The sequence below is a fragment of the Perca fluviatilis genome, chromosome 16 (genome assembly GCF_010015445.1).
Source record: "Perca fluviatilis chromosome 16, GENO_Pfluv_1.0, whole genome shotgun sequence".
NCBI classification, from domain to species: domain Eukaryota; kingdom Metazoa; phylum Chordata; class Actinopteri; order Perciformes; family Percidae; genus Perca; species Perca fluviatilis.
The window spans coordinates 19,773,961-19,796,172 of record NC_053127.1 but is presented as its reverse complement, the minus strand read 5'-3'; the positions used below and the strand labels follow the sequence as shown (position 1 = coordinate 19,796,172).

The window sequence follows — 22,212 nt, the reverse complement described above, 5'->3', positions numbered from 1 at the left end:
ACAATCTGTAGCACGTGCAAAAAAAAAAAAAAATCTAAAATCCCTTCAAGTTTCCCCACTGAACAGACTTTCATTATGGAGACATCTGGCTGACTGATAATAACGATTATGAGATCTATGCTTCCCTGGCAAGACAAATTAAAGTCTCCACATGGCGCCTCAAAAAGCTTTGTCTAAACATTTAAATTCTTGTCCAATACATATTTTAAGCTAAAGACTGGATAATTAAAATGTTTTTCTGAAGGAATTTGATCATACAGGTCATTTATTCCAGTTATGCTGCAGCTTTCTCACTGAACTTTTAAAAACTTGAGTGAAAAAAACAAAACAAATTTATCAGTGATTTGACATTAAACTCTTTATCTACTTCTTTTTTGTATTTAAACCACCTACATCAATGTAGTTGTTTTCTATACAACTCAACTAGGTTGGGACAGAAAGTGAGAAAATGAGTTTGGTGTGTGAACCAACTATGGGACTGACCATTCACTAAGCTAGAACTGTCCATAACAGCAATCTGAGAGACCAAACCAGTCCTTAAAGTGCTAATAATACCTGGAGAAATGGTGATGCAAAATTCAAAGTTACATTTGCTGCATGGTAATGTATTTAAAATTGACCTACTTGCAAGGGCACGGACTTGCAGAGAGTCCGTTGCAATCATGTAACGGAAACGGAAAGGATCTTTGTCATCACTCACAGACGCACGGTGAGATCCACCCTGAAAGGGAGAGACTGGTTGGATATCTAAAAAATAACCACTGCAATACATCAACATGACAGCAGAGAGCACAATAGTGCAATGACAGAAGGCACTGAACAAGGGGAACAGTAGAAGTGTGCATAAAGTCTCTTCAGTCTATTAAATTGCTAATAACTTCCCTCATGAAAGACATTAACCTTAACTTCTTTGTGGTCTCAATGTGCCATCCAAATCTTAAGATTATTTATTTTTTTTAATCTATAAAAGCTTCAGCTTCTTCAGGGAAAGCCCAGAGCCCCAATCTGCACTGTACATCCTACAACAGTGTTTCTCTGACTGGATTAATCCAACAGAAAAAGGGAAAAACGGTACTCACGATTTTTTTCCTGTGCTTGGAGCTGTCTTTGTACACAAATACAACCGCTGTTTTAAACACTAAATGAGGACAAGGGAGAGATGGAAACTATTACGAAGGTCTGCATCATTCATCCATCGCATAAATCAAAAGACTTTTCATTAAATAATTTACTACAGTGACAACTTAATGCAGTATGTCAATGGCCACTTGAAGTCACATCTTTCATTTGAAAAAAATAAATAAATTTGCTCAAACTCCGGGCATGCTATATCAGGAGCACAAAAGGTGAAAATGGACCAAAGTCACGACATCGCATGCACAAAGCCACCACATCCACTCACTATGGCCTTGCCAGGAAAGCCCCTTATACCATGTAGATGTAATATTTATATCTAAAAAGGTGTCTGAGTAGAGTACAATTTTAAAACACAGGGCACTTCTGGGTGTGTGAGAATAGCATGTGATTCTATTAATGTAAGGATAGCATGATGCACTTTATGTGAAAAGTGAAAAAAATAGATCTCTCGTGTTATATCCCCAACTGGGTCCTTCCTTCCTTTTACCAAGGCCATTTCCTCACCAACTGAAATACTGTAGCAGTGTCACACTATGCATGACAGTATTATGTGGGATACAGTAAAGTGCCATGTGCCTGCAAGTGTGAAGATACAACAAGCAGCGTTTCTCCAGAGAAGAGAACAGTAGACCTACAGTAGCATTGCTCTTTTGTTGCTGAGAAAAGTGTAACTGGAAAATATTTGCTTATTCATCCGTATGAAAACATCACACACACCGTTTTAGTATTTAGTACACGGGAATAAGCACTTTACACATCATTTGTCCATTTGAAATCCTGCAGATGTGAAAGGATTTTCACAGTTGTATAATGTTTTGACCAATCCAGTGCAAAAAGGAATGTCACCTAAATGCAATAAATTATACTTTTATAAAGCTTTTATCATGTCTTTGGTATATCATTATGATATATTAGGATGTACTCCATGGCTGTTGAATTTAATTGCATTGGATATAGTTAGGTAAATCTAAAAGAAGTCTAGCTGTAATTATGTAAAAATGTCTCCATTCCTGTGTAAACTGCTGAAACTTTTAGAAATTAAAAAATATTTCAAACTAAGAAATCCCTATACACAGAAAGACAATAGTATGGCATAATCAACACCACAATATAATCCAAAATTAAAACATTAGCGCTTACCAAAAGCAGCCAAATCAGGGTCCTTTTTGCTCTTGACCAAAGAGCCTGGAGGGTTGAGCCACACCACAGTCGAATGTAGCAAAAGATCCCCCATGGAGAGGTCAGCCACCTAATATAAACAGGTATGGATATATCCCGTTTAGTTACTGGAAAATCCTTTGGATTCCTGATGGAGAACCTTGAATGAAATGTGCATTATCATGTTTACCTCTTTTTTATCTGCCGTCTGTTCGTTGATGAGCTGGTCGAAAACAGCGCCATACTCCTCATGAAGCTTTTGCATCTCATTGATGTGACTTGCAACTTTGTTCATGGCCTTCATTGCAACTGAATGGGACAAACATTCATCATCTCCAAATCAGAATTACCACAACTTCTAGTATCCTCATTAATTATAGTTCCATGGGTCTGAAGCTGATATTATACAGTTTCACAGCAGTTAAGTGCTGCATCAAAAAGTGCATGTAAATAATAAATAAAAAGACCCTGGCTTACCATCCAGGTGGTAGTGTTCCTCACTGTCGGGGTCAGTAAGAGAGTAGAGCTCCTTTAGCAGCAGCGGGTACTTCAGGACCCTCTGGATGGGTTTGATCAAGTAAGACTCCAGAGTGGAGGAATGTTGCTGTCTGGGGTTTCTCTCAGCCAGGAAAGCCTTGAAATCTGGGTCAGTCTTTGCTGGAGGAGCAGAAATATGAGCATTTATTCATTTTGTACAGTTGGCAAGGAAACTACAAGGACTTAAGATGAAAAACCATAAACAGGGGGCCATTAAAGTGTCTGTCAAGGAAGCGACTGTAGTAGTAACTGCAGAACTGGACTGTACTTTCAAATACCTCTCAACTCACACACACACACTGACGACTCAAGTTTATGCCTCACTGTGCCGATACTAGTTGCAGCTCGCCCTCTGTACAGCAGGGTATGTAAATAAAACAACACACTTCCTGTGCTACACTAGTCCCTCAGCTTTTAGCTGCCAATGATGCTAGAGAGCAATAAACTACCATATAACTATCAGAGGAGTAAGCGGTGGCTCGGTGCTTGATGCCAGTCAATGTGTAGCATGGTTTTACCTTTAGCCAGGACCTTTGGGACCTTGGTGTGGCTGGCGCAGAAGGCGCTGTAGATCTTGAAGCGATCGGCATAATAAAGGAAGGAACCACCCAAAGAGAACAGTACTTTCTGTGGAAACAAACGAACATGTCATGCTATCACTTTAGAAATATCTTTTGTTTTGTTTGTTTTTTTAAAATCGAGGCTGCACCATTAGTAATTGGAAATTACTTTTTACTTTTATAAGCAAATGTTTGACCCTTTTAGAGTCAAAGTGAATGTGATTTGTTTCAGTAAGTCAGTAAGTCAGGGCAAACGCATGTCTGCAACAACACCATAAGGCATACAGTATATCATGAACGATCTATGTAATAGCTAGTTCTAAACAGCAGTACCAAGTGAAAGTGACCCTAAAGTGCGACAGAATTACTAGGGGATTAAAAACTGAAAGATGCAGAGTTCAGAAGATCAATGTTCCCTCACCTTAAACTGATCTACCCTTTCCAGTCTGTCCAGATCTGGCACCAGTCTGATTCCATCTTCCAGCGTCCGGAGAAACTCCACCTGGAACTCCACCATCTCCCCGAGGTTACCGAACAAAACGTCCAGCTACAACACACACAGAGCGTCAGTCTATGTCTCTTCTATATTTCTATTAATTCAATGTTATGTATAGCAACAATTAATTTACAGGTTTTTTTAATTCTTGTATTAATAAGATCAGGTAGAAGTACCTCATCCTGTGTAAGAAAGCTCTCTTTCTGCAAAGGTGTCAAGTAGCACTCTATTAGACAGCTCAGGTCCTAAAAAAGACAAAGAATATGAACAAGATGATCAGTAGTTCAGAGAGGAATGAGAAAGGGCATGTGTGGGCACCTGTTTAAGGTGGAGTTATTACGGAGAATGTTAAATAACGGAAATAAATCAGTTCTCACAGGTAGGAACATAACACACCATGACACCAAAAGCATACTTACCAATGTACCAATGTTCTGCTCGCCTATTACAATGATTATGACACGCCCAACAACAAGTGGTGTAGTGTAGTTTAACGAGAACAGTGTTTTCATTATCAAACAGATACACATATGATCCATTAAGTATCAATTTGTAGGGTAAAGATTGTCTTAGGAGAGCTCGTACTGACTTTGACATAAGTCTTCTCCGTCTCCACCAGCTCATTGATGACCTTGCGGAGTTTGTCTGCGTGGGAGAGCTGTCTCTGGGTGGCAGTGCCTGCTGTGGGAGGAAAAGCTGACACAGGGCTCGGGGAAAGGGACGACGAGGACGACGATGAGGAGTACGACACAGGGCACTCCAGGGGATTCATGTCATGGAGACTGCGGCAGAAAGCAGTCACCTGCTCCGTGCTCTGTACAGAAAGAGATAAAGAACATGTCATATTCTACACATTTTTACGATTGCTTTAAAAAGGGTCATTTCATGTCAGAGAAGGCTGCTATTAGTGCATTTTTGACATGTTAAAACATTTGTTCTCCTCAGAGCTACTGTAAAAGGAAAGGGAAATATGACAGACGCAAAAATAAGAAATCATGAATTGGATGTAAACTTGTGTAGAGCAAAATACAATAAAAGCATATCACGTGCCAATATTCATAATGCTCATACACAGATACATACTGTTAAGGAAAAACTCAGAAGCCGCACAGCTCATTTCACAGCTCATTTCACATACATGAAGAATGTTTTGGAGACCTTGATGACTTACACAGAAGCATTTAATAAACACTCAATTGAGGAGACAATTAAGCAGGCAGTACAGTTTAACCAGGATGTGTTATTGTGCAGTGCCGTCCCAACTCTCTGAAGTTCCTGTCTTCCTGAAGGTGTATTTAAACTCATGCTGGAGGCATTATATTTAAATGAACCTTTAAGGTAAACAAAGATAATGCAGTCGCACAGATGCTGAAGTCTCTCTCGCTCTCTCATGCTAAAGTGTGGCAGGCCCACTGACCTCCAAAAAGAGACAGTCCTTAGACAAAACATTCCCTTATCATACAGCTGCCTAGATTCCCTGAATCTGTAGAGAGACAAAAATAATTATACATGAACAGGTTTGGTTATTAGAGACTGGCCCAATATTCTCATCTCCTGAATTGTGTTACCGGAAATTCCACCACACATACAAACTGGAAAACATGCACCACCAACAAAAAAAATACAGTACATTCTTGCAAAACCTGCCATAACATAAATCTACATCCCTTTTATCAAAAAAATAAAAATAAAGCATGAGCAGACCTGCCAGGCCAAACAGTACAGTAGTAGGCCTATATTTAAAAAGAAATAGAAATAGGGGGATCTTCCCCACTGCTTCTCTGTACAGACCAATATAAGTTGATATTTCTGCTACTCTTAATAAAAAAAGTGATATATTCCTTTTTCAGTACTAGGCTTTGCAAAGAAAGTGACAACAACTTCTGAAAAAAAAGCACAGATGCATCATGTTCCATGCAACAGCAGTTTGAGAATGACAAACTGAAACCCACGCAAGAACATAATAGTGAGGATCAAGAGGTTCTGTGCACATCTGTCTGTTTTTTATAGTCCCAAGGCTGTGAAGGTGAAGGCACCACTGCGTAGGCATTGCAAACAGAAAGCTAGGGAGAAAGTGACATAGCAGCGTCATCAAAAGTGAGAGGCTGGATCTTTTAAGGCACGTCTGAAATGTACTTGAGCAATACAGAAATACTTCTACGATACAGAACACCGTTATTAATCTTTCCAACGTATGCAAATACAACCTAATGATGAACTACCTATAAACACAAATTCCACTATGTTTTTAATTTATATCAAACACTGGTAACACTTCAAAAAAAAAAAAAAAAATACACAAAAATGTAGGTAGTTACTGGGTAACGAATGAGGAGTGACTGGTTACTTAATGAGTAGTTACCAATTAACTGTGATTCAAGCACTAATGATTAGTTACTGGTAAACAGGCTGGCAGTTACTGTATTAATGAATGAGGAACAAATGGTTAGTTAATGAGTAGTTAATGATTAGTTACTGATTAACGCTGATTCAGCACTAATGCCAATGCTTCACAAATTGTAGTCAATTCTTAACTAATTATTCATTTTTGACTAACCACTCAGTATGATGCATCACTTTATATCCAGGTACGCACAATGCTTTACTTCTGGTAGTCAATGCTTAACTAATCATTCGTTAATCATTAACCACTCAGTATGATGCATAAATACAGTAATTAATCAGTGCTGAAACACAGTTAATCAGTAACTACTCATTAAGTAACCAGTTGTTCCTCATTCGTTCCTCAGTAACTAACTACATTGTTGTGTACCTTATTGTAAAGTGTTACTCAAACATTGGTGAACCTGTGATTTCCTGGGATTGTTTGCACACCAAGTCCAGGCAGGCTGATGCTAGGTCTGTTGAGAGATGAGAGAGGGATGTACATGTAGAGCTTTTCACTGTCTCTACTCAGCAAGGACTAGTATATTAAAGAGACTATTAGAAAAATAGAATCTCCTTGAAATGTGGGTGAATGAATCACCTCAGCCCACACACTGATTGCAAGGGATTCATACTCATGTCTCATTTAAAACTCCCCCTAATTAAAAAATTAACCTTTAAAAAGTAAAGCTATGAATTGGTAAGGCAGGACAACAACTAAGATTTGCCTTTCTTGTGAGATATTTAAGACTCAAACGAGCATAATGAAACCACAAAATGGCACAACTAGACGCAGTGGATCTTTGTTGTGAAGGTCTGCAGAAAACACAAAAGCAATCTAATTTTCAGCCATTATTGAAGCATTAATGCTTCCAATTTAACCCTGCAGTCAGTTCATCGAATGTACTTTTGCAAGTGTATGTCACAAAAACATCCCTCATTTATGTGGGGTCAGTGAAAGTGTTTATTAATTGTAATCCATGACAACACACTGTGTCTGCATGTGTTCCAACTGAGTGATTTACAGACAGCTGGTGAACATGGCTTGTCTTTGCTGATTCCATGGCTTGTCTTTGGCTGGGCTTCAGCGATGACAAAACAATTTTCCATTGTGGTATTCAAACCAGTTTCGACACACACGCACACAGATACTTAAAGGTGCTCTAAGTGATGCGACATGTTTTTTTAGGCTACAACATTTTTTGTCACATACATATAGTTGCCTATCCCCTGAACACACTGTAAAAAAAAATAAAAAACGCAGTCTCTGTAGACAGCCCAGGCTCCACAAACCGCAACAAAAACAAACTGCGCCAACCTGCCCCACGAACCATAACAAACAGCGTTCCAGCCAATAACTGACAAGAAGGAGCTGGTTGAGTCATGAATATGCATTCACTGTAAAATATTACATACCCATTTAGTTATGTCCACTTATTTCTTATTTTTAACTGAACGAGCTTATACAAGTTGTCGATTTTGAACTCAACTTTATGAGTTTTTGAAAGTTTATTCGTTGGGTTGACTATTTAAAAAAATGTATGTGTTGATTGAACTTAGGTATGTAAGTTAAGTTATCAACCAATTGCAGTCAAGACTGCAACTGGTTCATTGGCTGGCCAATTCCCATGATGCAAGGCAGTAAATAGATGTTTGTTAAAATTTTCTGAAAAGTTTGCAGTTTGTTCGAAATACAAATGTAACTTTATGAATTCTGTTTATTAAACATGTGTTTAGGATGTAATGTTTTGTTGCCTGGTAATTGTCATTGTTGTGCTGGTTTACATTTGTAACCATGAGTTAAGTGACTGTTACGTTTGATAAGAGGTGGAGTATTACAGAGTTAGACATTGAGCAGTAATGGGCTTCCTTCAGCCATTAATCTGCGGCGTGTCACTTCACTAGCGGCCATTTTATGTCAAGTGACACAACATCAGCAGAGAGGCCGCTATTTTGCACGGGGCCCTGGGGTGGCCCCACCCAAGCACCCACGGTATCTCTGCTATAAATGTGGTTATGTTGTTTTAACTTGAAAGTGTGAGTTGAAATAAAGCAGAAAGGAATGTCTGTTATACTAGGCAAGGAAGGTTTCTGGCATTATTAAAGAAAATAAATGATTTGTTTTAACTTAAAGTATGAAGTTAAAGCAAGTAATACAAAGTTAAATCAACTAAAAGAATAACTTTACCAAAACTAGAACACTGTAGTTACATCAACCTCATTAACTTTAATTTCTAAGTTGAAACAAAGGCAGTCTTCAAGTTGACTGAACTTCGATTTTCAAGGCAGCAAGGGAACTTGCATTTCCAAGTTAAACTAACATGAAATTTATTACAGTGTTGTGGAAGTAGCCTACGTGCTAACGCTGCTGCAGTGATGGCTCAACCAGCTCCTGCTTGTCAGTTATTGGTTGGAACACTGTTTGTTATGGTTGGTGGTGCAGGTTGGCACAGTTTGTTTTTGTTGCAGTTTGTGGAGCCTGGGCTGTCTACAGAGACCGCGTTTTTTTACAGTGTGTTCAGGGGACCGGCAGCTAGCGGATAGTAAGGAGAGGTTTGCTGTATGTCACAAAAAATTTTGTAGCCTAAAAAACGCGTGACATCACTTAGAGCACCCTTAAATGTCTCCCATCGAGTCAAGATGAGCTTCTTCAGTCAGTTGAAGAAAACTACATCAAAACTACCACAAAATAAACCGAAAGTATAAATTGCAAGTAAGACAATACAGCCTATCATGTCTGATTAAATCCTTAATGTCCAAGACAGTCACACTGCATTGTGAGCATCGCTTAAAGAAGGTTAGTCATGTTAGAACAACCAAAGTAGTATCTGCATTGCTGACATATCAAAACTCTTCTGTAGTGGCTTTGAATCAACATAGGGGTATGATTTCAATGCACAAAAAACATCCAAAAACAGTCTGTCGTCTGTCTGTGTGTAAAGATTTTAAGCCACTACACAGAAACAAGTTGAACAGGTATAGCTATCCCACCTCAAGCGAATATTCCTTCTAACATACTTGATAAAAAGCAAATACCTGTGGGAAACATTGGGGGTGTCAACAAAAATAATCAGGGGGAGTGAACAACTAAGGTATGTAAAAAATTATACCATACAAAATGTAGGTTGGGCATGTCATGCTAACACAACAAATGGTAAATATAAATAAATTACATATGATAAGCTCAGTACATGGCTCCTACAACCTCCTTAAAACAGACAAACACAATATGCAAAGAGAAACACTGTGACCAATGACATGGACAGTCTTGCCGCTCATAAGCGAGGTCTTGCCCTTGACAACCTGAGGACTTAGTGACAGTCAAGTGACAGATGGAGCAGCGACAGAGACAAATGACAGTGGGAGATGGAGACCGAGGGTGCATTATTCTTTACCCTCACTAAGAGGTGAAGAGAAGAGTGTCTGTGGACAACGTTTGAATCTACGACTTATTTTTAAAAAAGGGGAGCATAAACATAATACAGAAAATGCTGATACACATTAGTTAGTAATTTGACTGATTCAACGGATTAAATTCTAGATCAGCATTGTTCAAATATCATTAATTGCATAATGCAATAATGTTTTATTCATTTCATTTAAAAATAAACAGGATGATACAATAAGGTCTGAGCACTGCAGGTCATGTAATCAAGATGTGTGATCGGTCACCAGTCTTCCATTAATTGTTATAATGGAAATGTGTTGCTCTGCTGGGAATTGAACCTCTAACCTCGGCACTGCTGGCACCATAACATAATCACTGACGTCGGCAGGATCATATCCCCAACACAAGCTATCACAGACACACACATACACATGGCTCACCAGCTGTAACATATCATAGATGGATTCGGTCGAGCATCTGGAGTTCCTGCTCCTCCTAAAGGCTGCCATGCTGGCAGGTCAAACAGGGTTCAATGACAAGTCAGATATCCATTTCTTGTCCTGCTTTTCCAATCTAGGTAGCTTCCATTCGTCTGTGCCACTCAGTGCCAAAAGGATTTGTTTTTGAACGTGTCCAGACAAACTGATCAAAAGAGTAAAAGTAAGTACCTGCTATTTAACGCTCACTGCTCTGTAAAACACTATTGCTGGTAAAACCATTACAGCTAAACAAATAGGTGAATTTGAATATTGAATAGAACAGATTGCAATAAACAACAGCACACTCATGCCACCTTATCCTAAAGCATCTTTCCAATCTGTCTCTCTCTCTATACGGACTGCCTCTGCATGCTCCCCTTTCATCTCTCCTTCTCCCTCCGTCGTCGTTGCCTATTTCACTTCTGTCCAGGGGGTTGAGAGCAGCAGCAATGGAGAATACAACATTAAATAAGAAGATCAAACATCACATCCTCACGAGAGATGAAAGAAAAGAGAAAGGAGGGAGGAGAGAAGGGGAGGGGGCAGTGGATGGTGAAAGCCAAACACAGGAATATAGGAACAGCATGAAAAGACAACAGGCATATCTCCCTCTCTCTCTCTCATCGCAACTCAGATACTTGTCACCACACTTATAACACCAGCCTTATTAAACTCCCTCTCATGTTTCAAAATGAGTTTTTGAAATTCCAGAAGCATCAACTCAAGCAAGCAAGATTACATGATTGAAAGGAACAAATCCCGACCCCAATATGAAATAAAAACGTACCCAGCAAAATATGAAATGCCCTGATGCACTTGACATCTCCTCCTGGTAGTCAAAGCAGCTTATACAAGTATATTCTACAAATGATATACTGTATGATCCAGGTCTGACTGGATCTTCAAGTTATCGTACCATACTGTAATTGCTTCCATCTGAAGCCTGAAAATTCACTTTGCATTGGCACACTTGACATTCCAATGATGGCTCACCATAGCACACCTGCTGCACACTCGTCTTTCCTTAGAAACAAGAGTTACATAATACTTGCAGGAATAAGAACATTTACAGCCCAGAGAAGGGAGATAAGAAAAGAATGTAAAGGCTGTAATGAGGGGAAAATCAATGATTTTCTTCCCCAAAGCTGGAATACTGGTTGATACATTGCACAAGTATGTGATCACACAAAACTCCAAATCAGTAATCAGCAAGCAGACCAACACACATGCAATACGCAGCAATTTGACCTCAGACACATGAGAAAGATAACAGCTTAGCAAAGAATATATAAAAACAAACAATTAGAGACAGGCAAGAAGTAAATAAAGAGAGCTCTGGCAGCAATACCTTTTCTCGAGTCAGTCCAACACATGCATTTCCTAACCCAGAGACAAATCTTTACGCCTTTACAAATTGTACTACACATCCCAGACCCGCCCTTCAGAGCACATAAGTGCAGCATGAGAAAGGAGCGTGGAAGCAAGCCCCAACCTGCCCTCACACCATTCAACTGAACAGTGAGAGCCAGGATAAACAGAGATTACACATATCCACATAACCTGGCAGACAGAAACACATCATACACATTTATACACACTTGGTATATTGTATGTAGCGACATGTAGTATTATACACTATGTATAAGTAAATAGAAATATAGCAATTGTGATGGCATGTACTCGTACTCAAGAGCAGGCATGTACTTGTCAGTGAACAAAGAGAGGGGGAGGGGAGGGAGAGTCTTGAAGTTCAGTTTCATCTAAAATCAGGGAAACATGCAAATCCATAAATCCCTGCATGGAATGATGGGATATTCGCCATAACACACACAGACAGACAGAGACACACACACACAGAGAGAGAGAGAGAGAGAGAGAGAGAGAGAGAGAGAGAGAGAGAGAGAGAGAGAGAGAGAGAGAGAGAGAGAGAGAGAGAGAGAGAGAGAGAGCACAAGAGATTAAAGAGAGAGAAAAAAAAAAAAAAAAAAAAAAAAAAAGAGAGAGAGAGAGAGAGAGAGAGAGAGAGAGAGAGAGAGATTAATCATTTAATCTGAAGGGAAAGGATGATTATGTTCTGACAGTCTTTATAAATCTATGCATGAACATTTAGACTTTAAGACATTTGATTTGCGGGCTGCAATCTTCCTCCTACAACTCAAGAAGTTAAAATAAGAAAATTCCGTTTTCCATGTTTAAATTAATCTAAATTGTAGGCTATACTATCATATTATACACACACACAAGGAATGCAATCTATAAATGGCTGAATACTGAAATATTCCAATCAATATTGGTAATTATACTTGATTTTGAAGCAGATCTGTTCTTGGTTGTATGCTCAGTAATGGAAGGCTTCATTAATCAGCACAGTGCTCCACCTAGTGGAAGACTGAGAGGACGGCACCAACTAGGACCAAGCTGTAGGGCCTGAGGGCAATGAGAAGGAGAAGTGAAAGAACGATTTTAAATAAATATTGTAAGGCTAAAAGTTACTGGAAGTTATTTCGGAAGTTAAAGACACTGTATTTAGTAGTCAGTAACTACATTAAACAAATGCACTGCATGCAAGGAGCTATTTAACCTGAATTATACCATCACGAGTCAATCAAAACATCTTGATGAAAACTGTTCCCCCTCCCCCACTAACACACTGAATGATTTGCATTTCCCATGTCGAATACCCCCCAAGCCAAACTGATAGAGGGTTGTAAATTATAACCAGCACTTGTCAGTGAGGCTGACTACACCTTGGAGAACACATGCAATCACCGTCATCTCTATTATCACTGTTATCACAAGCAATCACCGTCTTATACTCCAGTTGGTTTATCATATTGAGGAGGTGGCTCTGTGCTTTGTCTAAAATAATGAACCTCTGCGTTTCCTCAGGCTAGCCAGACACTCATTTATCTCCACTAAATGATGTGAAACACTGTGGAGATTGAAGTAATTAGAATGGGAGGATAATTAAAATTGTCCCACTTTGCCTCTTTTTCCTTAGTCTGCCACCATGTTACCACAGGCTGTGGGTGAAATGGGGTAAGACACAATCTTCAGCACGTTGGAGGCTTTCCAAAGAGGAGAGTGGTGGAACAAAACCGTAATCAACATGAGCAAAAAAAAAGAAAAAAAAAGAAAAGACAATACAAATTTAAGAACATAAATAAAATTGTTTTGGAAGTTCCCAGGGATTCTGTGGCATGTTTGAATTGTATTTGTTGACAAGAGGAAGCATCCAAGTGCTTCAGGTCAGGGCCCACAGGCAGCTAAGGGAGCCGTTCAACAGCAGCCTCATGTTGTTTATGGTAAGAAGGAGCAGCGGGGGGTTAGTGAGGAGGAGGAGGGTAAACAAGGACAGGAAGTCACAAGGAAACTGGAAGGACAGGAGAAAAGAAAAAGCTTTCAAAACAAAGATAATGAGACAGGATGATCAAACGGAGAAGAGCACTGAGATGTCATGTCTGACACAGGACATGGTCACATTGTTGCTCTCAATAATGGGGACAAAATATATAAACAAAATATATGACCACACATCAATCAACTAAACAAAAAGAAGGGTAGAGGGGAAAAAAAAAGGATTAAAAAAGGGAGGCCAAACCAGACAGCAGATGGAAATTAGGCAATAAACCAAACAGCACACGTTACACTGGAGCAGGAGGTGAGAGACTGAAAAGGTGAGAATGAAGATCATTCATTTCCAGAGCTTTGTTAATACTGTTGCACTGCTCTGATGTACTCTTTTGCCCTGTATTGCCTTGCCTGCAGGGCTTTGTTTTTCCTTCTCTATTTATGTGGAACAGAATCTGATAATAAACCAAAAAGCACATGACTAAGCATTGAACACCAAAGGACAACATTACAGACAGGGGTAAGCCATATCCCTTTCCCAAGCCTTCATTATTGTCTCCAAAGAGACTACACTGTATCACATATGGGATCTAGTGGTATAACACAAACCGATTGTATTCATTTCATGCTAACTGAAGGCTTGAAGCCTGTTTTTTACTTAATTTGCATATATAAATGTGCCCTTGTTTAATGGTAATAAGATGCTACAATTAGCTTCCTTGACTGTACAAAACATACAGCTACTCTGACACTGCATAATCTTTAACATTAAAATGATTAAACCGCATACTATCAAAAAGGGTGTTATATAAAAAAAGTGTTAATGTAAAAATGGCATGCTGCATTTTGTTTGTTTCACGTGTTAGAATAGATTTAAATGGATTTCTTCTTGCATGTAGAAAACACTGAGTTTAAAAAAGCAAAAAAAAAAACTTTTAAAATGTTAATTAGGAGCTTTGCTGAGGTTCAGACTGTTTTGTTAAGTTTAACAAGTTTTGAATTGCTGGATGTTTTCCCCATATCAAGTGCTCCAAATGAGACTTAAGCAAGCCTCTAGTCCCTATCCAGCCATCCTGGCAACCCTATCTGTCGGTATTTCTCTTATCTTCTCATACTTTGCTTCCAACGAATAATGGCACATTGGAGTCACAGAACCAGCACTGGACTGGAGCCGACTCTGACCTCACCCATTAGTTCGCCCTCGAGACTGAAGCTCAGTGACACATATCCAAGAGAGAACACAGCGCTGTCTCTTTCCTCATCTTTTGTTCATGTCTGAAAAAAAATGTTTCCGGTGGTTACTGGTTATCAGACATTGCCATGGTAATGGAAGTGACAACCGTATCCAAGGGAAACCGGCTGGCACATGGCGTGTTCCAACAATCACTGATCAGACTAGACATAATCTTAATTAGACAGTGATGCTGTTCACTCACTCTTACACTCACCTGTCTATCTCAATCTCTGTGCTTCAGAGCACACATCTGTTCATGTGCTGGGTCTGACACTCTAACTATTCAACACACCAAAAAGTAGTCATGTAATATGTTGTCAGCACTGTATAAAAATGAATAGGTTATTTCTGCAAGAATGTGATAAAGATTACAGTATGTTACAGGTGTCAACAAATTACAAATGTAGTGCATGAATTAATCATCGAGTCAGGCTTGAATTTACTAAAAAGCAACTTCAAAACAGTTATGAAAGTGTGAAATATGGTGTAATGGCTGTGCGTGCGTGTCAGACCACTTACGCACTTGTGTTTCACGTCTCAGATCTTTCAAAAACAAAGCCTCTGAACTTCTTGCCAGCTTTCTGGCTACATGCTACAAACACAAAAACCACCTGACAAGGGTAAAGAAATATTTTAGATAAGACCTGCCAGACGGTTTTCATTTAATCATAAACACATGGACTCTCAGTATTTGTTCAAACGTACATCCAAAATGTTTTGGATTGTTGCTCAGTGCTTCCCCGACAGATTTGAGATTAAAAACAGTGAGAAATTAACCACACTTCTGTGGAACCTAAAACAAAAACTAAGTCAACAATGCAGCTAATCAAACACCCGTATTAATCCACAGGTCACAAACACACACATACCAAAACTGCTGGTCTTTGTCTTTGCAACACCACATTTGACAGGGTGTGTATGAAACTCCATTCTTTATAAAAACTAGGCTGTTAATCCCCTGCTCTGTTGCGTGTATGTGTCTGTGCATGTTTGTCTTAGTGTCTATAAATATCTAAGTTATGTCTTTGCATTCCATATCATACCTTCTGTCCAGTCCCCATGCAGGTTTTGTCTTCCTGATAATCTCCGGGACTCTGCAGGGTCAGCCGAGAACCTTCCTCCAAACTCTCATCTGGGCTCTCTGCCGTCAAACCCGACACCTCATCCAGGATGTCCTCTACAGACAGAGACAAAGGACAAAGTGTATATGCTGTGTGTACCCAAATATCAGGAACTTCTCTCTTATGCTCAGTTACAGCCCATTTAGTAAAATCCACATCTCAACCTGTTCTTATGGATTTAATAATATGCACTTCCTTTAATGGTGTTTAAGATAATATGAGTGTTTGGAGATCCTTGTAGATTCATGCACAGTATACTTGTATTGTAAAGTAACCTGTACTGTAAGTAGGAATCCCTACTCCCTCGAACATTGCTTTCTTCACCTTTACAAATAAAATGTAACAGCATCATCCTATTGTTTTAAGTTACGTGATAATGATGGTATTAAAAACATCCCTATAACCCTTAGTGTATCTTATTATGATATCACTGTATGGTCTCTATTATTCCATCCGTATTCATGAGAAATTTCCAATTTATTTCCTCTGTTTTGAAGGGCTCGCATACACTCGACTGTTCCTAAGTATGATATCATTGATAACCTCCATCTGGCTGCTGAAGGGTTTTTACTTGGTCTGACCCTTTGCGTATGGCATATCCTACACGATGACAGCTCCACACTACTGAAGGATTCATATTAATATTCATAGTGCTCCGAGTCCCTGCATAAACAATGCCAGCTTGTCAGCCTGTGCACTGCAAGACCCAATTTATAAAAGGAATACAAACGGTGCCCTTGCTCGGATAAAAAGAGCAGGTCAGAGGAAAGATGGTGGCTGCCTGCAGGCTGGTTATCAGACAGCATCCATGCATAATTAGCAGATTGCCCTATTCACCCTTTTTTTTTTTTTTTAAATCACCATCTGCATTCTCCCTTTTTTCTCTACATAAAGTTGGGGATTCAGAGGATGTATGATAGTACAAGACAAGAAATGTGAATATAAACTATAAAGGACTAAAGAAGAACTGCTATTTTAAATTCCATGATCTAAAAAGGGTAGGTTTGTTTTAGTTTTAAAAGATTTCACAGATCACTTTACGCTATCTTTCTAACATGGTGTCAAGCTATAGATATAGAAGACGGATATGGATAACACTGATCTGATTTTAACCGAACAGAAACACATGTTACATAACAGCATGATGCACCTTAGATTGTGATTGGACTGATTCCTGTGACACCCCTGTGTCAGAGCTGGACAAAGCTGCAGGTCAAGTTTCCACTCTTGACCTTCTCACTTTGGCCCTCAACAAACTGAAGTTATAATTTTGAAACTGAAAAAGATGCTCACTAAATTTGTCACTAGAGGACATAGTTTGTTCACATCATCTAATAAAACATGCCATTGTTCAAAATCCAAATAATGAAAACAACTTATCCCATGCATCCACAACTTTGTTTATGTGGAACAGGAATCTTTTACCTTGGCTCTGGGAGAAGATGTCTGTGGCTGGGCCCTGCTCCCCATCGGAGCGCCGGGGTGGAAGGGAGCACAGCACCTGAGGGTCCAGCAGGGGCAGGGTGCTGACGCTCAAGGTCAACGCTTGGTTTAGAAATGCAGCCCTCATATCATCCATTTGGAGGGCAGATGCAGGTTTACCATTTAGCAAGAGAATCTCATCCTCTGCTTTCAAACCTGGTCGAGAATGAAAGGACAAAACAAAGTGAGAAAATTTGGCTTTTACAGGTGGCTGCTTTATTGCTGAAAAACAGCAATCCAATCCTTTAAAGTGGGTACATTTTGGAGAGAAATACAATGCAACAGAAAAAGCTGACAGTAATATAAAAGCAGTGTGAAAAGTTAAAGGATTATCTGTAAATAACATAGCACCATCAAACGCAGTAGCTTTTCTGTGGGCCATCAACTCAAGAGTGCTAAATGTGTACAAATGATCTACAAATACAAGACTTTAGAGCCATACTCTTCAACAGCAGCTCTGTGGTCAATCAGACATGTTGGGACTCTAATGTCTTCCAATACATTAAAAATGCATCCTCCTATGCCAGTTCGCTTGGGGCAAATGCTGATCTAGCAAGCATGGATGGCTTTAAGACATAGAGTGCTGCAATGCTTGTCTAATCCTGTCCTGTCATCAGATCATCTTTGTGGTAGTATATGAAAAAGAATCCATGGCATTCACTGGAACACAGCTTCAGTTTGAGGCTTTTCTTTCTTGCCCCTCCCCTTGACCACCTGCACCCAGCTCTGCTAATTGATAATTAGCACTCAATCAGCTAACCAATTAGAAGACAACATCCACCAATAAACCTGATTGGTTGTGACAGCTGTTTAGGAGATCTGACAGCAGTCTCGCCTGCCCTTACTGCAGAATTAAGTAAGACAAAGGGTTTTGGTCCTGTTGACACAGTCACACATCAGCACGTTTGCTTGCTATCATTTCTTCAGTCTCATTTTGTAATGTCTACTGTAATAGAAACAGCAGACATTCTGTGATATGGCTTTTGTAATGCATTGAATGCTACAGACACATGCAAGCACACACAGTTACATATATAGACACACAAGGCACACATTTAGCCCTAAGTTATGACCTAGTTGTCTGGGATGTGAAATGTCAGCTGTAGCAGAGTCTTTATTGGACAGAGTGAGTTAACCCCTCTGGCCATTTACGGCTGAGTGTGTATGTGTGTTTGGCTGTGTATGTGTCAGTGTGTGGGCTTCAGTAGGGGGAGGAGGAGTGGGGATTACAGTAAGAGAGAGAGAAACGACCCTTTGGGGCTCCTTGTCCAGTGATGGCCTGGTTTCTGCGTATACCCTGCAGAAATTGAAGCGTGATTTCTTTCACTCCTCATTCATTCTCCTCACTCTTAGTAAACACGTTGCACGCACACACAGGCTTATCCCAGCAGACACATGGACCTACTAATGTTGTGCCTGACATACTTTCACAACTGTGATTCAGCAAAATATAGGGTATTCTTACAAAAAAATATGCATTGTGTTGTTGTGCCACAAGCCATATCCATCTTTACTCGCCTATAGAGGGGGAGAGTCACTACAGCTGTATCCTTTGTTTGCTGGCAGCCTGCTAAGCTAGCAGCTTTTTAGATTGCTAATGCACTGGAGGACACAATCTCACACTCGAGTAACCTTGGTCTAACCCTGGGGCACAATAGTGGGGCGTGTTATTTTCTATATATTAGTGTTGTATCTACAGAGCGGCCGTGTGCTTCTCAAACCCATTAGGTCTCCCTGGCTCTGTTAAAAGATAGGAACTAGTGAATGGGGGTTGATCTCGAGACCCGGCAGTCAGATGCAGACAAAGGAAAGCTGTTTTTCTTCTTTGCTTTCAGGAAGGAGGAGAAGAAGAATACCACAGATTCATAGCTCCTATGCAATATTTTAATTATATTTTTTAGGCACATCATGCCCTTTTTCAGAATAAAAACCAGTACTCGTCAGTCTGACAAATATAGTGTGTAGGACAGGTGATTCTTTTTTAGACATATTGATGCAACCTGTTTTCTATTTTTGGATTTTCAGGTTCATATCATGTGGGAATACTGATGTTGGAGGCCTTTATTGACTGTGAATGACCTCTCTACAGACTCCATTTATAAGTTATTGATGATTGCCTTGTAAATCCTGAAAAAGGCAAGATGAGCCAAAATAGAAAAGACTGCATCAGAGTAATTACTGTGCAGCATTGCCCTCTTTCCTTTGACATCTACCTGCGAGCCAACACACTCGATAAGATTTACTTTTTCTTCATCTCTTCTCTACTTGTCCTAAGCCACAAGGCTCTCTCAAACAAACAAACAAAATAAATGCAGCTATGTTGGCTCAGTAGCTGGTGCAATACTGTCACACAAAGCTGCACTGATAAGATGTCATGTTGGATCAGGTGTTTCTCAGGTCAGGTGTATGGGTGTTGAGTGTGCAATGTCAACTTAAGAGAGAAATATTCAGCCAGCTTCCACATACCCTTTACATAACCCCTGTTGTTACTGCATTCATATTCAACTATGGTAATTGTCCTGGATCTTTTTTTTCATTTTGTCTTTAATCCCTGAATATCAACTTTCGGGACACTGAAAGAACAGTACACTCCACACTTCATGTTTGCTTGTTAATAAAAAAGAAATATATTTACCTTTAGCTGAGGCCAGTCCCTCTGCTTTCACTTCAGTAATATGGAGCTGCTGCATTCCATCCTCATCTATAACCGCCACAGAAAAACCTATAGACAGAGATAATAAGACACAGAATGGGATTCAGTCACTAATTCTTTTAGTCCTCCAACATATCTCAATTTGACAGTGTGCACTGCTGCCTCAAAACTACTGGGGGATTAGATCCACTTAAGACAAAATACACTCACACTGGGTCATCCCCCTTTAGTCATTTGAAGAAAGCATGACTCAATGAAGTATATTATGAAATCAAATCAATTAGATACAGAATTAAGAGTATGTCAAGAAAGGGCTCAAAAAGGGGTATTGTCAAAGACAAGTATACCATATCCAATGGTGCAGGACTCGGCTTTGTCAAACCGGATCACCTTGGTAGCTTTGGGGCACACCTCAATCTCTTTGTAGAGCTGCAAACACAAGAAAATGCTATTTAATTGGCAAGTAATTGAAGGATAGCATTGTTGTTGGATGGAGAAGGTCAACGTCATGCTATCGCTCTTAATAAAGAATGGATTGATTCATGTATTATTCACTCTCCTTAACAGAGCAACCGCATGTGAAGGTTGTGGGGTTAAAATCCAGGTCAAGTCTGAAAAGTGAGTGGGTGCTCATACAAGGGCTTGACCTCACAGCGGACGAGAGCATAGACACAGCTGTGTGTATGAAGCAACAGAAGGGGACAGAAGTCTGCAGTGTGTAATGCGCTTCACTGTGGAGAAATAATAATGTAATATCATAGACTAAGGATGAAAGAGGGTGAAATGAGTCACTGATCAAAGCAGGGAGATAAAGGACCTCTTGAGGAAAAAGAGCGAGTTGTACAATGACTTTGCTTTGAGAGAGAGTTCAGTGTATCACCTACAAAGCACTGTCACATAGAGAATTCATTTTGGTGTTTACAGCGGTTGAATAATGTGGAGGTGGTCTTTTTCAATGAGAGTGATTGTTTATATGAATAGCAGTGCACATAATACACTCAGAATGCTATTTTGCATAATTTATAGCATACGCAATGGTGCTTCTTTTACATCCTGGGAATTTCGTCTGCATTGCAAATTAAATCTGTCAATCAAGTCATAAAACATGCACAAGCTTGCATTCAGATCTGCCTGGAATGAAACAAAAAGTATTAGCAATAAGGTGAAGACCACAAAATCCAAATGGGACATTGTGTCTCTGCTGAGACTGTAAAAACAAATACAAACTGAAACTTTCGATTACACATACAGTGAAATAATTCTAAATTATAATTCTTAATCTTTCATTACTGTATATGATATGGGTGTGTCATGAAAATATTGTAGTTTCACTCCTTGACATCACAGGTTATTATGACTATGCTTCAGTGTGCGTTTCCTCACCAGATCAGAGATGTCCTCTTCAAGTTTGGGAACATAAAAGAGCATTTGGTTGTCAATCCACATCTTCAAACGCAAGTAGTGGCCAGAGGGGTCTATTTTATGGGTCTGGAGGCAACCAGACAGGAGGGCAATGAAGAAAAAGACATGTTTACTGTTAGTGGAGGAAACTCCTAAAATAGGCAATTATAAGCAAGCATTCTTCTTTTCAAAATAAGACATAATCACTAATTACTTGTGGTTTATTCTTCCTGCAATTTAAAGTCAAGTCTTCTCATGTAACACATAGGATAAGGATAATATTTTAAACTCACCTACTGTATCAAAACACCATTATCTTTATTATTACCACAGTCTATAGCTTATGACATCCCCTTACACAGGACACAGACATATATGTATCTAATTATGTACAGTATATAATCCACAACGTACGGTATATATCTGCATGCATGTAACACACAGGGCCATGAATTAGATGCTCCAGTTCCTTGTGACATGTTTATAGAATGTATGCACACAAACACCCAGATACACATGTTACAACAGACCCATATGTGGAATGTATACGTACAGTATCATTAGGCATCATTATTCTAGTTTGTCTCTGGCTGAGACCAATTAAGGAGAAGAGGAGATGGAGTGCAAGTAAACTTACAAGACTGTGTGAAACCGTAATATGCAGTGCAAATTGCAAGACAAGAAAATTACTAAGAAAAGATCTGTGACACTGTCAGTCTAAGTGCACAGGTGACAGTGTTCACCTTTTGGCCTCCCTAGAAGTACCAGAGACAGTCTCATAACTCAGCTACTCTCAGATTTATATTCAGTTTTACATTCAAGAAGACAAG

General features: G+C 39.5%; 1 protein-coding gene across 6 annotated transcripts in view; it reads right to left on the bottom strand.

Moving 5' to 3' along the window:
- tiam1a (TIAM Rac1 associated GEF 1a) overlaps positions 1-22,212 on the bottom strand; it is a 57,088-nt gene that overhangs the window by 2,608 nt on the left and 32,268 nt on the right. For 3 of the 6 annotated variants that reach the window (XM_039777505.1, XM_039777506.1, XM_039777507.1), the window contains 14 exons: positions 21,365-21,469; positions 20,329-20,410; positions 19,964-20,050; positions 17,272-17,484; positions 15,769-15,902; positions 4,478-4,702; positions 4,065-4,133; positions 3,814-3,939; positions 3,351-3,459; positions 2,773-2,952; positions 2,486-2,604; positions 2,278-2,386; positions 1,080-1,138; positions 625-721 (listed from right to left, as the gene is read on the bottom strand). In XM_039777505.1, coding sequence (XP_039633439.1) covers positions 625-721; positions 1,080-1,138; positions 2,278-2,386; positions 2,486-2,604; positions 2,773-2,952; positions 3,351-3,459; positions 3,814-3,939; positions 4,065-4,133; positions 4,478-4,702; positions 15,769-15,902; positions 17,272-17,484; positions 19,964-20,050; positions 20,329-20,410; positions 21,365-21,469 — 1,714 coding nt within the window. Of the gene's footprint in view, positions 1-624; positions 722-1,079; positions 1,139-2,277; positions 2,387-2,485; positions 2,605-2,772; positions 2,953-3,350; positions 3,460-3,813; positions 3,940-4,064; positions 4,134-4,477; positions 4,703-10,101; positions 10,386-11,488; positions 11,643-15,768; positions 15,903-17,271; positions 17,485-17,770; positions 18,016-19,963; positions 20,051-20,328; positions 20,411-21,364; positions 21,470-22,212 lie in introns of those variants that run through there. The other 3 variants (XM_039777508.1, XM_039777510.1, XM_039777509.1) reach the window with 3 other exon arrangements.